Below are 13,146 nucleotides of genomic sequence, written 5' to 3' on the forward strand. Positions count from 1 at the left end.
CTGATTGTCAGATGGTGATTTTTTAAGATTAACAAATATTACATATTGATATTTCAAGCAGTACTAAAACTGAGTCTGTGTATGACATACACGTATTAAAATACTAGTAAAACTGATGCCCCAACAGAATATTTGCACAGCGCCCCCAACTATTATTTGGTGCCCTCTAGTGGGCAAAAAAATCTTAATTTACAGTAAAGTGTGCATCTCTTATGCTATCGTGTTATTTTGGCTACCATTGCTTTTTTTTTTTTTTTCAGTTAAATGTAGCTTATTCAGCAAAACGTAATTATTAAATTATTTTGACTGAATTATTATAATGAGGTATTTTAGGTACTGTAGAATACTGAAGGAATGATTCAGTGAAAATAAAATCCAGTGAATATACCTTTTTTTCTATATTTTACATTCAACTAGTCAAAAATCAGGGAAAATAAATTCCATACATGACATTCAAAAAGTATTTTCAATGAAAATTAATTCCAGCTAAAATAAAGTATTCTACAGTATTTGAATTCAAGTTTTGCTTAATTATTGGATCAAGTCGAATTTGCTGAAATAGCATGTACAGGTAGAACGTATTTAAAGCTGATGGTATAGTGACCTCAATTTTCAAAATAGTTCTCTGTCATTAAAAAAATTTCAAAAACACAAAGTTTGAATTGTTGCCAACTCACCTATGAACACACCACTAGCAATCCCTGGGATGGAATTGACAGATTTTAACTCGTGATTTGCATAGTACTCATCACAGGTTAGATTAGGATTGTTGTAATCACAATACATAATTGCTAAACTTGTATAGTTGCCATCATCGTAGTACCACGAACACGGCTCACTTGTATCCTTCTGTAGCGCTTTATCACCATCCATTTCACAATACCTAATGTAGAAATGAAATGAATGAATTTCTCATTGTATATATAATCAAATCTGTATCAGAAACAGCATCCTTCTAATAGAAGCCATACCCCTCTCATTTTCAGCATCTATGAAAAAATAACGAATGGAAGCTTCATTGTCTATGTTGCATAAAAGTTGTGACATTTAGTACAGTTTTTATAGTAGTAGTTTCACCTCTTGATCAAAATACTACGAAACATAAGAACAAATTTATGGTGGGAAAAGTGGCGTACATGATATTTCAGGAGTAACCAAATTTACAAGAAATTTATAACAAACAAGTCACAAAAGAATGTTCATATCTGTCGCATATTTCTTTTCGACATTTGATCTACGATATTTGCAGTTAATATTGGGCAATTACGGTATATTAAAATTGAAGCATTTGTGTATTCAATGCACATTTTACATATTTTATTTTACAACTATTTTTTTACATTTAATATTTGTTGAACCTCTGAATATAATTACAGTTGATATAGTTACAGTTGATCACATGCACAAGATTTCGACAGTAAACTAGGGAAAGGACAGATGAAACATACAGAGAAAGATTTATACTATTTGCTGTATATAAGTATCAACCTTTGACCTACATAGGATACAGTGCACATTTATTGCAGTATATTGCTTTTTTTTATGACATATTACATCAAACTTTTGAAAAATTTGCTTCTTTTTTCTCATGAAACAATATATCATATCCATGTCAATCATTGTACAAGGTTTTTCCAACAATTAAATAATTTCATTTTTTTATACACATTTTATACTTTCCCAGTATTAAAGTAACACTTTATCTTAAATTCAATGAGAAGATCACATATACTTGATAACTAAATAGTACATTAGGTACAAATTCACCCCTAAATTCTTAATATTCATGTTGTTTTATTGCGAGAAAATCTGAGGGATATATAGAGGGACTATAGAGGGACTATGGTTTATTCTATTTCCAACAGAGGTGCATGTCAACACAAAAATTGCATTTTAGTGTGATTTTTTTAATCTTGGCGGATGGTTTTAATGTTTAAAGATGATTAGTACACATTTGCATGAAGTTATGTTTTCATTAAGGAATCCGGCAGAAAAGCAAGGGATGTGATCCTCAGGGGCATACATGTACTGTAGAATACTTTATTTTTGCTTGGAATTTATTTTCGCTATTTTCGCTGAAGGGATGATTCCTTGAAAATAAAATCCAGCGAATATACTTTTTTTCCTGTATTTCACATTAAACTCATGAAAAAGCAGTGAAAATAAATTCCAAGCAAAACGTCCAAAAAGCCTTTTCAGCGAAAATTAATTCCAGCGAAAATAAAGTATTCCACAGTATGTCCCTTGACCACATGTTAATAACCAGCCACTCACAGCATTCTGTTTATATCTACGAGAAACACCCATACACCCAAAATTGCATTTTTTACTGCATGCTGGATCATTAGAATAGGATCATGGACATACTTCTGACATTTACTAATAGAGGTACTAATATAGCAAATATCCTGTCGAAGCTTAAGTCAAGATTAACTTAATGTATACCTAAGTCATGCCTAACTATTTATACAACAGATCATTATTGAATAGAGTAAACTGCTATGTGGAGATTAATACATCATAAATGTCTTACAATGCTGAGAGAATTATGACAAACCCTCTGGAAATGTTCAAATGTCAATGATCTTTATGGTATCTGTATGGTTACAATTATGTTAACTTTTTGTGAAAGATTAGATCTGAATTCATTTTGCAAAACGACAGCAGCTCCCATCACAAAACTGATTGGCAATATACAGAAGACAGCATGTAGGCGTACATGAAGTGAATAGTGAAGCTGGGTAAACAGATGCGAGGAAGAACACAAGACAAAATGGAGCCCTTGTCAATTTGATTGGAAATTTGTCATCAATTGACATGCTGCAAACAAATTAGTAAATTGGTTTACTGACTTTCAAGATATTGAATAGACTTTAATATATCTCTATAGCTTTTCAACCTTTCATACAGTAAATGTGTGCCTCCCTCTGTAAATTGAGAATCAATGAATCAATAGAGTTGATTTCAAAAGATGTCATAAACGAGGGCATACTTACATTGGTCCACTGTGTGGTACGAAAAACCCAATATAAATACATATAACAGATATGATAACACACGCTAAGAACAACGATGCACACTTGTTGACGTATTTGACACCTACGAAAACCATTAGACACATCAATATAAGCAATATAGAACCATATACACGCATGTTGTTGTACATAACAGGACTTTGGGATGCTCCGACACCGCTAATATCACCAAATATGGATAAGACAGGAGCCATGTAAGTCTGAAACAGAGAAGTGCAAGTTTAATACAGTTCTTCTGCCATCATATTTCATATGACATATATTGTATCCAGGGGTTTTTCTAGAAAAAAATAAACAAGAGGGAGCACACACAGGCGATCGACCTGGAAACGCCATATCGGAAGGTTTCTGCGTTTTTTTAACGGTTTATCTATGGCTATTGAAACATTTAATTAATTTTAATAGTAAGTTTAGTGTATTTGGTGTCCACATTGTCAGCTGGTGTTGCTGGCAAGTTTTCACAGAGAAAAATATATTTGAGAAAGATTTTATGTTGTACACAGAAGTATAGAAGCAGAAGCGGCTCAAGAAATATATTTATGACTTGAAAGTTCAATCGGCAATTCAGTAAGAGGGCGCCAGGCAAGAGTATCAGGGCGCTGCGCCCCTGTTCAGAAAAAACCCCGGCATCCTCTATTAGAAGCTCAAGTCAAATAGAGTAGCTGTACCATATTTTTGACTTCCGTCTTAAAATCTTAAATTTTGAATTAATTTTAATGTTTCTTCAATACTCTCAGCACACAAGAGTTCTTTCTAAGCTTTCTTTGTTTTCTATTAAAAGAGCATTTTTAAAGGGAGGAAGAAGTGTATGAATTTGTTTGCCGCTGATGATGACTATACAATTCTAACATCATACACGATTATTACAATTATAACATAGTTGAACTCTGGTGACCTTGCCCTTTGTTATATAATATAATTCCCTTTATCATAGTTTGTTTCAATATAAATATGCATTGTCATAATTAATTTTGAATACAAACAAGTTTTGGGGTTGAACCAACAGTGGGGAATCAGTCTACCGAATGTCCTTAAAAGATGTAAATATCTTACAAAAACATTGATGCCTTATTTGTTTAATTAATTATTTTAAGGGACATAATTTCCAGCTTTATTCAAAGTAAAGATATTTTAGTATAAAAACAAATGCCTCATCGCAAAAAAAAAAAAAAAGTGCTGCATTTAGACGTGAATAGATTCCATAAAACATGCAAGATAACAGAAAATCTTAGCTGGCTTTTGTCCAAGTATTTTGTACAGGTGTTTGTCAAAAATTAATGATTCACTAAGACAAATATGAACTGCCTCATTGTGTGACTACTGTATTATATGAAAAGTAAAAAAAAACACCCTTTATGAATAGCTATCATGTTGCAAGCTCTGCTTTGTATGCAAATCAACTTAAATAGTTAGTTGGTGTCCAGTGGAGGGAGAAGTCAACAGTACTGTTGCCTCCTGAGAATCTACATTTTCAAACACTGCAATCTTTGAAGTGCGTTTTTAAACCAGTATTATAAAAACTCTATCATTCTGTTCTAACAGCTGAAACATATTCCTGTGAGTTTTCATTTGTCAAATGAACTGTTTGTCAAATACAGAATACATATATTTTAGAACAATTTTCTTTTTAAAATGTGGATTAAATGTTTTGCTTTTTATGTATTGTTTTTGATTTGATAACTTTGAACCAAACGGATTTTCTATTAGCTTCAGATCTTGATCAAAGTTTGGCACCCAGTTCACAGGAGTGCTTATATTGATTTTCTGACATCTTGTTTTCGATAGGATTTTATTGGTAGGTTTGCAAATGTGTATCAGACTGTGCATTCTCTCCATGAGTTGGTTTTGAAACCCAGTATGGGATTCTGATATACATTACCAAGGATATTATTACAAGATAAATCATTTGCTTCATTGAACACATACAACAATGCATATTTCCACTGAGATCAGTGACCTTTGATGTGTATCACCAGTGATCAGTCAAGTAGAAACAGTCGAAATATTTTATCAGATTTTCTCAATTTTTGCAAAATATTTTCAAACAGGACATCTGTTGTTCAAACTCAGGGAAGACTTTATACTGATGAATAAGGTGACCAAGTTTGGTGAAGTTTGGAATAGAATTAGTAAAGTTATTATGCACACAATAACAATTATTAACGACGACGACAACAGCGACAACGCCGGACAAAATTTTTCCCTTAATATACCTTTCCCTTCCATCTTTGATGGTACGGGCAAGGTAAAAAGCATTACTGTACAAAAATTCCCTCATACATGTACCAAAATAAAAAAATTTCATTAAACACATTTTTCTGCTTGTAGTCATAATTTGGAGATAATACCAGCAAAACAATTTTAGAAGAAATTTGTGCATGGCAAATATTTGAGTGATGAGGTTCTATTTACATCGCTGAGACCAATGTAGTTTTCCTTACCAACAATATCTCGACCGCTCCAAGGATATACATGGAAGCAGCAAAAGTGGTCCCAAGATAAAACAAAATACCAACAGCACCACCAAACTCAGGCCCTAAAGCCCTGGAAATCATGAAGTATGATCCGCCACCGGGGACGACACCGTTGGTTGCTATGGCACTCATTGAGATGGCTGTCAGCATGGTCTGCAAAAATAACATACATAATTGGATAATTTTAGTTTTACTTTCCAATAACAAAACAACCATATTATAAACTTATATTAATATAAATAAACAGATCCCTCATAAACATGCATTTCTTCAGATGTGGTACATTTTAATTATTCAAGCTCTACAGATGGGATTTAAATTTCATTAAAATTATTCCATGTGGGACTATAATGATATAATGCTGTTATTAATTCACACATCATTTGAAGCAAGTCTGACACAACAATTCATTCACACATCATTTAACGTATAAAGTTACAGTCTACTGGCAGCCATTTACTGTTGAATACTTTATTTTCGCTTGGAATTTATTTTCGCTATTTTCGCTGAAGGGACGTTTCCGTGAAAATAAAATCCAGCGAATATACGTTTTTTCCTATACTTCACATTAAACTCATCAAAAATTAGTGAAAATAAATTCCACACAAAACGCCCTAAAAGGCTTTTCAGTGAAAATTAATTCCAGCGAAAATAAAGTATTCCACAGTATTGAATTTCACAACAAAGCTCCTTATAACATCTCCTATACATACATACAAATAGAGCTTGGTGAGACACTTAGGACACTATGACATTGTTTTTGAAAAATACCATTCTTTTCACAAATCTTGGCCTTGGCCTAGTATACTAATAATTCAGACCCTGCTCTAATATATATATATTCACAACTTATACAATCATATATTTTTAGTTCGCTCTCTGTTCATGCATACCTCAATATAAAAATAATTTATGACAGGAGAAGTAAGATGCATGTCGCCATGCATGTTTGAGTCATGTTGTACTGTACAAAATTGTCTGGTCATGACAGGGAGATGTTTAACCTACCGGTATATGTCAATTTCACTATCGACTGCCCCACTGATACTATAAATTTTAATTTTACTTGAATATTATTCATTGTTTGATTATAGTTTTTTTTTATAAATGTCAAATCCAGGGCAAGAGGTCCTTAAACTCAAATGTGTTGGTGGAAATTTTTTAGATGTCTTTTAGTTATTACTTTGCTTGTTTCACCCATGGGAATATTTTAGGGTTTCGGCAATGAACAAGCAATAAAATGGACTAAACACACCACAGAGCATAAACTGAGCTAACCTATTGAAAAACAATTTCATACAATAAAACTTTTAGAGAGAAAAAATAAAATCTAACAATCACTAAATCATATTTTTAAAATAATTAATGCCCCAACATTCGGTAGCTGGAATATAATTCGGTGAATATTAAAAAGTCTTGTTAAGGTAGCAAGACTATTATTTGTGTTGAAAATTACGATTTTCACATTTATTTATTAATTGATGAAATGCACTATAAACTTTCATGTGATAAAGTCAACATAACATAGAATGTCATGTAAGTTGGTTAAAATATAGATTTTCTGAAGGGAAGCAAGGCAGCCTCAGTAGTGTTTTCCAAAATCAACAACACAGGTTTAATCTGTGTGCCTATAAGTTTCAAAGATAAACTCAAGACAAAGCAATGTTAGGATGTGTTATCAGTAGCTATCTGACACACAATTAGTGTTTCCAAACATTTGAGTGGTTTGTCTTCGCCCCTATTTGTTTCACAGATTAGTCATTTGCATATGAATGTGTCAGACACAAGGTCACACAGCCACTGAAAAAAATCATTGATTTTGGTGTTTTCATATGCCGAATTTATCCAATTATAGCTATCCCATTACTTTATTTTTTTGGTTTCCAATAGCCTTACACATTTGGATGTCCCTACACATGTTAAAACAAACTTTGATGGGAAAACAAATTGATTGTGCCGATAAACAAGCTTGAAAATCTTTGCTGTTACTTCATGGACGTTTTCTAGGAGTTTATGTTTTTCAAAATACAAGGTCTTTAACAAAAAATAACGTATACTTATTATCGTCGGATTAACACCAAATTTTCACAGCTTTAAGGTGACAGTGAGAGGAACTTGAATGTGTCCAGACAAACAATTTCATGGATTATTTACCAATGTGTTGTGGTTTGAGTTGGAGGCAATGCGACTAAAACAGTAATTGAAATTCAACACACTATTTTTTAAAACGCGTTGCTTAAATAAAACTGACCAAACACATTCAATTTACCAGACTATGGAACAACTGGGAAAAATGAAAAAAATACTTCTTATCGCCAGCATAAATGCGTAATTATTTTTTTTACAGAAAAAGTAATTTTTCACCTTTGGCTGAGTAACGCGTCGTAGAATGCAGATACGGGCATGCAAAATACACTTGTGAAAAGCTTGAAGTCTGGCGATTCTAAAAATATATACTTTCCCGGGTCTATTTGTAGTCATTTAGTCACAATTAGAAGATGAAAACAAGTATGCAAATAATAGTCCCGCTACCTTAAATGAAAATTTGCTGCAGAACGCTGTATACCGTCACTGCTAGCTTTATATTAGAGGTTCAAAGGTTCATAATGATGGAAACAATAAATCAGTAGAAGATTGGTATTTAACGAGTCCTTGGAGATGCAAACTGTCAGCAGAATTACAGGTATAATTATTGATACATTATCAGAGCAGTAAATAATGCCTTAGTTCAGCAAAGTGACTAACTACATTATCTGGCTTACTGTATATATGTGAATGCACAGTTATTTTCTCAAATGCCAAAAAAATTGTGTTTTGAATAAATCCATTTATAGTAGTAACTTTTTTTTAAACAATTATTAAAGCACAATAAACTCAGCTACCATACTAAGATTATTAATTGCTTTCAAAATTATTTTGATATCAATTTAAATCATATATGCAGCTAACAAGCTTCATGTGTTGAAAATTGATGGAGAAGAGAGTCTTATGCTTTCACAACTATGCATGGCTTTATTCATTTCTGATTTCCAAATATATAAAAAGTAAATAATCCATTAGTGCATGATTATCAATTATTATTTACATTCAGGATATTACATTCCCATTTTCTATAACAAAAACAATTCTGAGGATAGAAAGAATACCAATAGGTCAGCTACTTTTGCATTCAGTGTATTATGCAAATAGTACTAAAGTTCAAAGGTCAGTGCAAGCTCACATTCTTAAACGTTTTTTTTTTAACATGCTAGCTTTGCCAGTAATCTATTGATAATTGCCAATTATCAACTACTTACTTTCAATTTAATTAAGTGTTAGTGCAGCACTAACCATCTAGGCTATGTATTTATGGTTACCATGGCAACTAATTCCTCTGCATCAACTATGGATACAACACTTACAAAGAAGCACAGTTTGAAAGCATGCATGCCTAGTTACCTTTTTTGTATGTAAAAGTGACTAGGTGTTAATGTATAGGATTCGTGATCAAAGCATATGCATCATGTAAGATAAAGCAGGAATTGAAAGAAGTAGAACGGAGATTGAGATCAGAGAATTATGTTGAAAGGCTAGACATCACAGTCACAGCCTACATAATTGCTTCTCATCCCAAAGGATCTTGTCATCTAGTTACACCATATACTATCAAAGAAATCTTCCTAACAAATTGTTTGACCTAAATTCATCAAGTTTACATTACATTACCAACCAAGTAGAGCTCCCAGTTATTCATGTGTAAATAGTATGCATGCAAAACCAGACACTATATTCAAAAACTGGTTATAAAAGATTTACCTTGAAATTAGTTTAAGGTATATTCCATGATTAAAAGAACCTATGAGCAAGGTTTTAAATACATGCAAGGCAAGACGTAATGACAGCAACCATTTATACCTATGTCTCAGCAATGAACCATGGCTTTTGATAGTGTACATGCCTTGCCACTACAATAATTGTCTATTGATCTAAAAGGGGAATCTTGTAGTGAATTCACTTTATAATAAATTACAATTTAAACTATGTCGACAATGGAGTTCAATGATTCTAGGACATGGATAGATAGCTTTGGACCCCTGGAAGGCTCCAATGGCTTTTATTTATCGGAGCTCAATCTGAATATGATATCTGAAAAATCAGTGTTCGTCTTTTGTACTAATATCATGTACTTGATTTCATTTTAAGTAATTGACCATAGATGCACCAGTATACAATTTAGACTAGACAAGCTAAATTTAACAATAAGGTATGCAACACCTTTCACATATAGTGGCACCCAATTAACCTGCAAATAAAACTTGAATGTTGACACTTTTTTGTTCAATTGCAATCATAAACAGATCATTTCTCTATTGTATACATGAATGAGATGTAGAAATTTAGAAATACCACAATGCACATACAAGTCTAGAGCCTCATTTATTAACAAAGCAATAGCTTGAAATTTACTTCCTTCAATTTTATTTTTCTTGCCAGCTCACTTGACCTACCCACTACTGAGTTGTCTTCTCCTTCAAGGCAGTTTAATCATGTTTTTCAAGACGCACGCAAAAACAGATTAATGCAAAGAAAACAAGCCATGTATGGTACAGTCCCAGTTAGTTATCAAATTTAAAATATATAGTTTTGTTTATAGTAATATAGTTGGAACATAAACATGTCAGAAGTATAGATCCAGAAAATGATGCTTGATTATGATTTTTTTCACATTAAAATGATTGACATCTTGCATCTGATCGTCAAATGAGTACATGTCCATATTGAGAAATATTGCTCTGGAACAGCATTAATTAAAACAATTTAGAATACATATACATATATCTTTAACATGATGTAAAATGAATATATAAAATTTGAACATAATCAGTCAAAGCGTATCAGAGATATGACGCTAAAAACGTATTCATTTAAAACAAAATGGTCGACAGTCAGGCATTTTGAATCTGATCTGAAAAATAAAATGATGTGCATCAAGGTCCCATAATGTCCAACGTACTGTATGTACCAAGTTTGAACAAAATTCATCCATAAATGCTTGAATTTGAATTTTAGTACAAAAATGGCCACCATTCGGCTATCTTGAATCAGACCGTGAAACAAATTGATGTGCACATGCATAATACATGTATTATGTAATTGTATGATGTATGTGTGAAGTTTGATTGTGATTGTGATTGGTCTAGTCATGTCTAACATACAGGTCTGAACAGACGCACGCACAAAGTTTAGTCAAAATTGGGGAGTAAAAATGCACTCTAAATGGAACACAGCAAACTAGTAACAATGTGGAAATTTTAAAAGCAAATGCTTGATGTTTTGCCAAGTGAAAGGTTAAATAAATAAATATGAATTGTTGGTATCCAAACTTGATTCCAGGAAAACAATGAGTTTATTAAATTTAGGGAAATTCCTGTCACAAAAGTGTGTTAGTCATGACCATAAAGTTGTATGGATCGCTGACAAAAATTTTATCCATTCAGTTTGGCTATCCGTGAAGGTTTTCAGCAGGCGGTGTGTTGAATACAGTTTAATGTAAAATACTTTATTTTCGCTGGAATTAATTTTCACTGAAAAGACTTTTTGGGTGTTTTGTATAGAATTTATTTTCACTGATTTTTGTTGAGTTGAATGAAAAATATAGGAAAAAGGGTATATTCAATGAATTTTATTCTCACTGAATCATTCCTTCAGCGAAAATTAATTCCACTAATTCCAGTACTGTGGAATACTTTATTTTCGCTGGAATTAATTTTCGCTGAAAAGACTTTTTGGGCGTTTTGTATGGAAATTATTTTCACTGATTTTTGTTGAGTTGAATGTAAAATATAGGAAAAAAGGTATATTCAATGGATTTTATTTTCACTGAATTATTCCTTTAGTAAAAATAGCGAAAATAAATTCCAAGCGAAAATAAAGTATTATACAGTATTTGAATTAAGTGTTGATAGTATGCAAGAGATTAGAGATGTTTAATAGTACACGTGTGGACATCGTGAAACAATTCACAAATCTCAATTGCAATTTATATTTTTCTACAGACTATATCTAAGTATAGGAGGCCATCCAGATTACTATGTTAAATATATGGTAATATTATTCAAATGACAACTCCCTGCAGCTTGTACACAATCAATTATCAATGCATGGTACCCTGGCAAAGAACAATCCATTTCCTTTTGATGCAATATGTGGCATCAATTTCCGGGATGTAAATAGAATTTAACAACTGAAGCAACTAGCAAACTGTACACGTTTGCTGTGTATTATACAAATATTTTTTTGACAGTAATGAAGCAGTGTTGCTTTATTGACAATCACATTGCTGTGTATATTTCAAGTATCCAAGTCAATTTTCCCATTTGAGAAACCATTACAGTAATAAGCCTGATTGTGGGTAGGTGGAACTTAGAATATATACAAAGAGTATTGACAGGCATCAAATTTTGAAATCTGCAGTTTCCAATTTCAACAGCAAATACTATTTTCATAACTTATTCCGAAAAGACATGCAACATGGATATGTTACGCATGAAAATTTTACACTAATATTGATTCTACAGAATTGACCCATACCATAGGAATTTAAACTCTATAAGAGTGTACTGTTATTGACTATCACGTCATTGCATGCAGTTAAATTACCTCCTAAGCTGGCTCCAAGTTACATACATAAAAATTGATTTTCTCAATTTTGTCATGTATAAATACCCTGCACATCAATCCCCATGTACATTACACAGGAAACATCACTCTTTATGAAACAGCAACATCACCAAGATTTAAAACTATTTCCGTGGACACTGGTCATAATGGACTACTCACACTTACATTATTTTATACTTCAATTTCATTTTTATAATCATTTTTGTCCATTACACAAATTGCTGGAATCAGGAGCCTTAAGATTTCATTCTTTGCGTACTTAGGAAATTTTTTTTTTTAGTTAACATTTAGAAAGAGCATAGAGATTGCCGACTCAGCTACATCCTATGCATCTACCATAAATATATAGTACAGTTATCTAATTTATGCATACATTTTTTATAACCATGCAGCTGAATTCGTATTTACGTGCAGAACAATACAGAGAAATTTATTATGCAGCAGCACAGTCACTCTACTAGGACGGTTAGGAAGCGCCACGTAGTTCTATTATAACTACCCTTGTCTCCATAAATATTGAAACAAGCAGCCTCTTGGCTGAGATAGCTCCGCTGTTAGCAATGAACATTTCAATTAAAGAACAGAAGATATCATTAGAAAATGAACAATAAGTATAGTATCAAAGCAATTGGACTTACTGTTTTCAACAAGAATTCAAAAATATCATTTTTCACCATAAATGATTGTGGTTTTTAACAAGAAGAAAATATCACTTTTTACCAAAAATGACAAAAATATTCACCAAAATTAGAGAATTGAAGATATCATTACAAAATGAACAAATCTGAGAGAGGTCTACCCAAGGTACATATACACCAAGTATCAAAACATTCAGGCTTGTAGTTTTCAAGAAGAAGTCGAAAAAGTAAAACATTGACTCGGACGACGACGGATAATCACTCATATGATAAGCTCCGCTCGACAAAGTCGACAGCGGAGCTAACAAAAGAGGTGTTAACGAGCTAAGAAGTCATTAG

The 13,146-nt window shown here is 32.4% G+C and overlaps 1 protein-coding gene across 3 annotated transcripts in view; it reads right to left on the minus strand.

Annotated features, from left to right (window-relative positions):
• LOC100376524 (solute carrier family 12 member 4-like) overlaps positions 1-13,146 on the minus strand; it is a 67,644-nt gene that overhangs the window by 21,194 nt on the left and 33,304 nt on the right. For all 3 annotated transcript variants that reach the window (XM_085500345.1, XM_085500344.1, XM_085500346.1), the window contains 3 exons: positions 5,477-5,662; positions 2,997-3,235; positions 678-883 (listed from right to left, as the gene is read on the minus strand). In XM_085500345.1, the coding sequence (XP_085356471.1) occupies positions 678-883; positions 2,997-3,235; positions 5,477-5,662 (631 nt within the window). The remainder of the gene's footprint in view (positions 1-677; positions 884-2,996; positions 3,236-5,476; positions 5,663-13,146) is intronic.

Source organism: Saccoglossus kowalevskii, chromosome 6, assembly GCF_978046115.1.
Source record: "Saccoglossus kowalevskii chromosome 6, keSacKowa6.1, whole genome shotgun sequence".
NCBI classification, from domain to species: domain Eukaryota; kingdom Metazoa; phylum Hemichordata; class Enteropneusta; family Harrimaniidae; genus Saccoglossus; species Saccoglossus kowalevskii.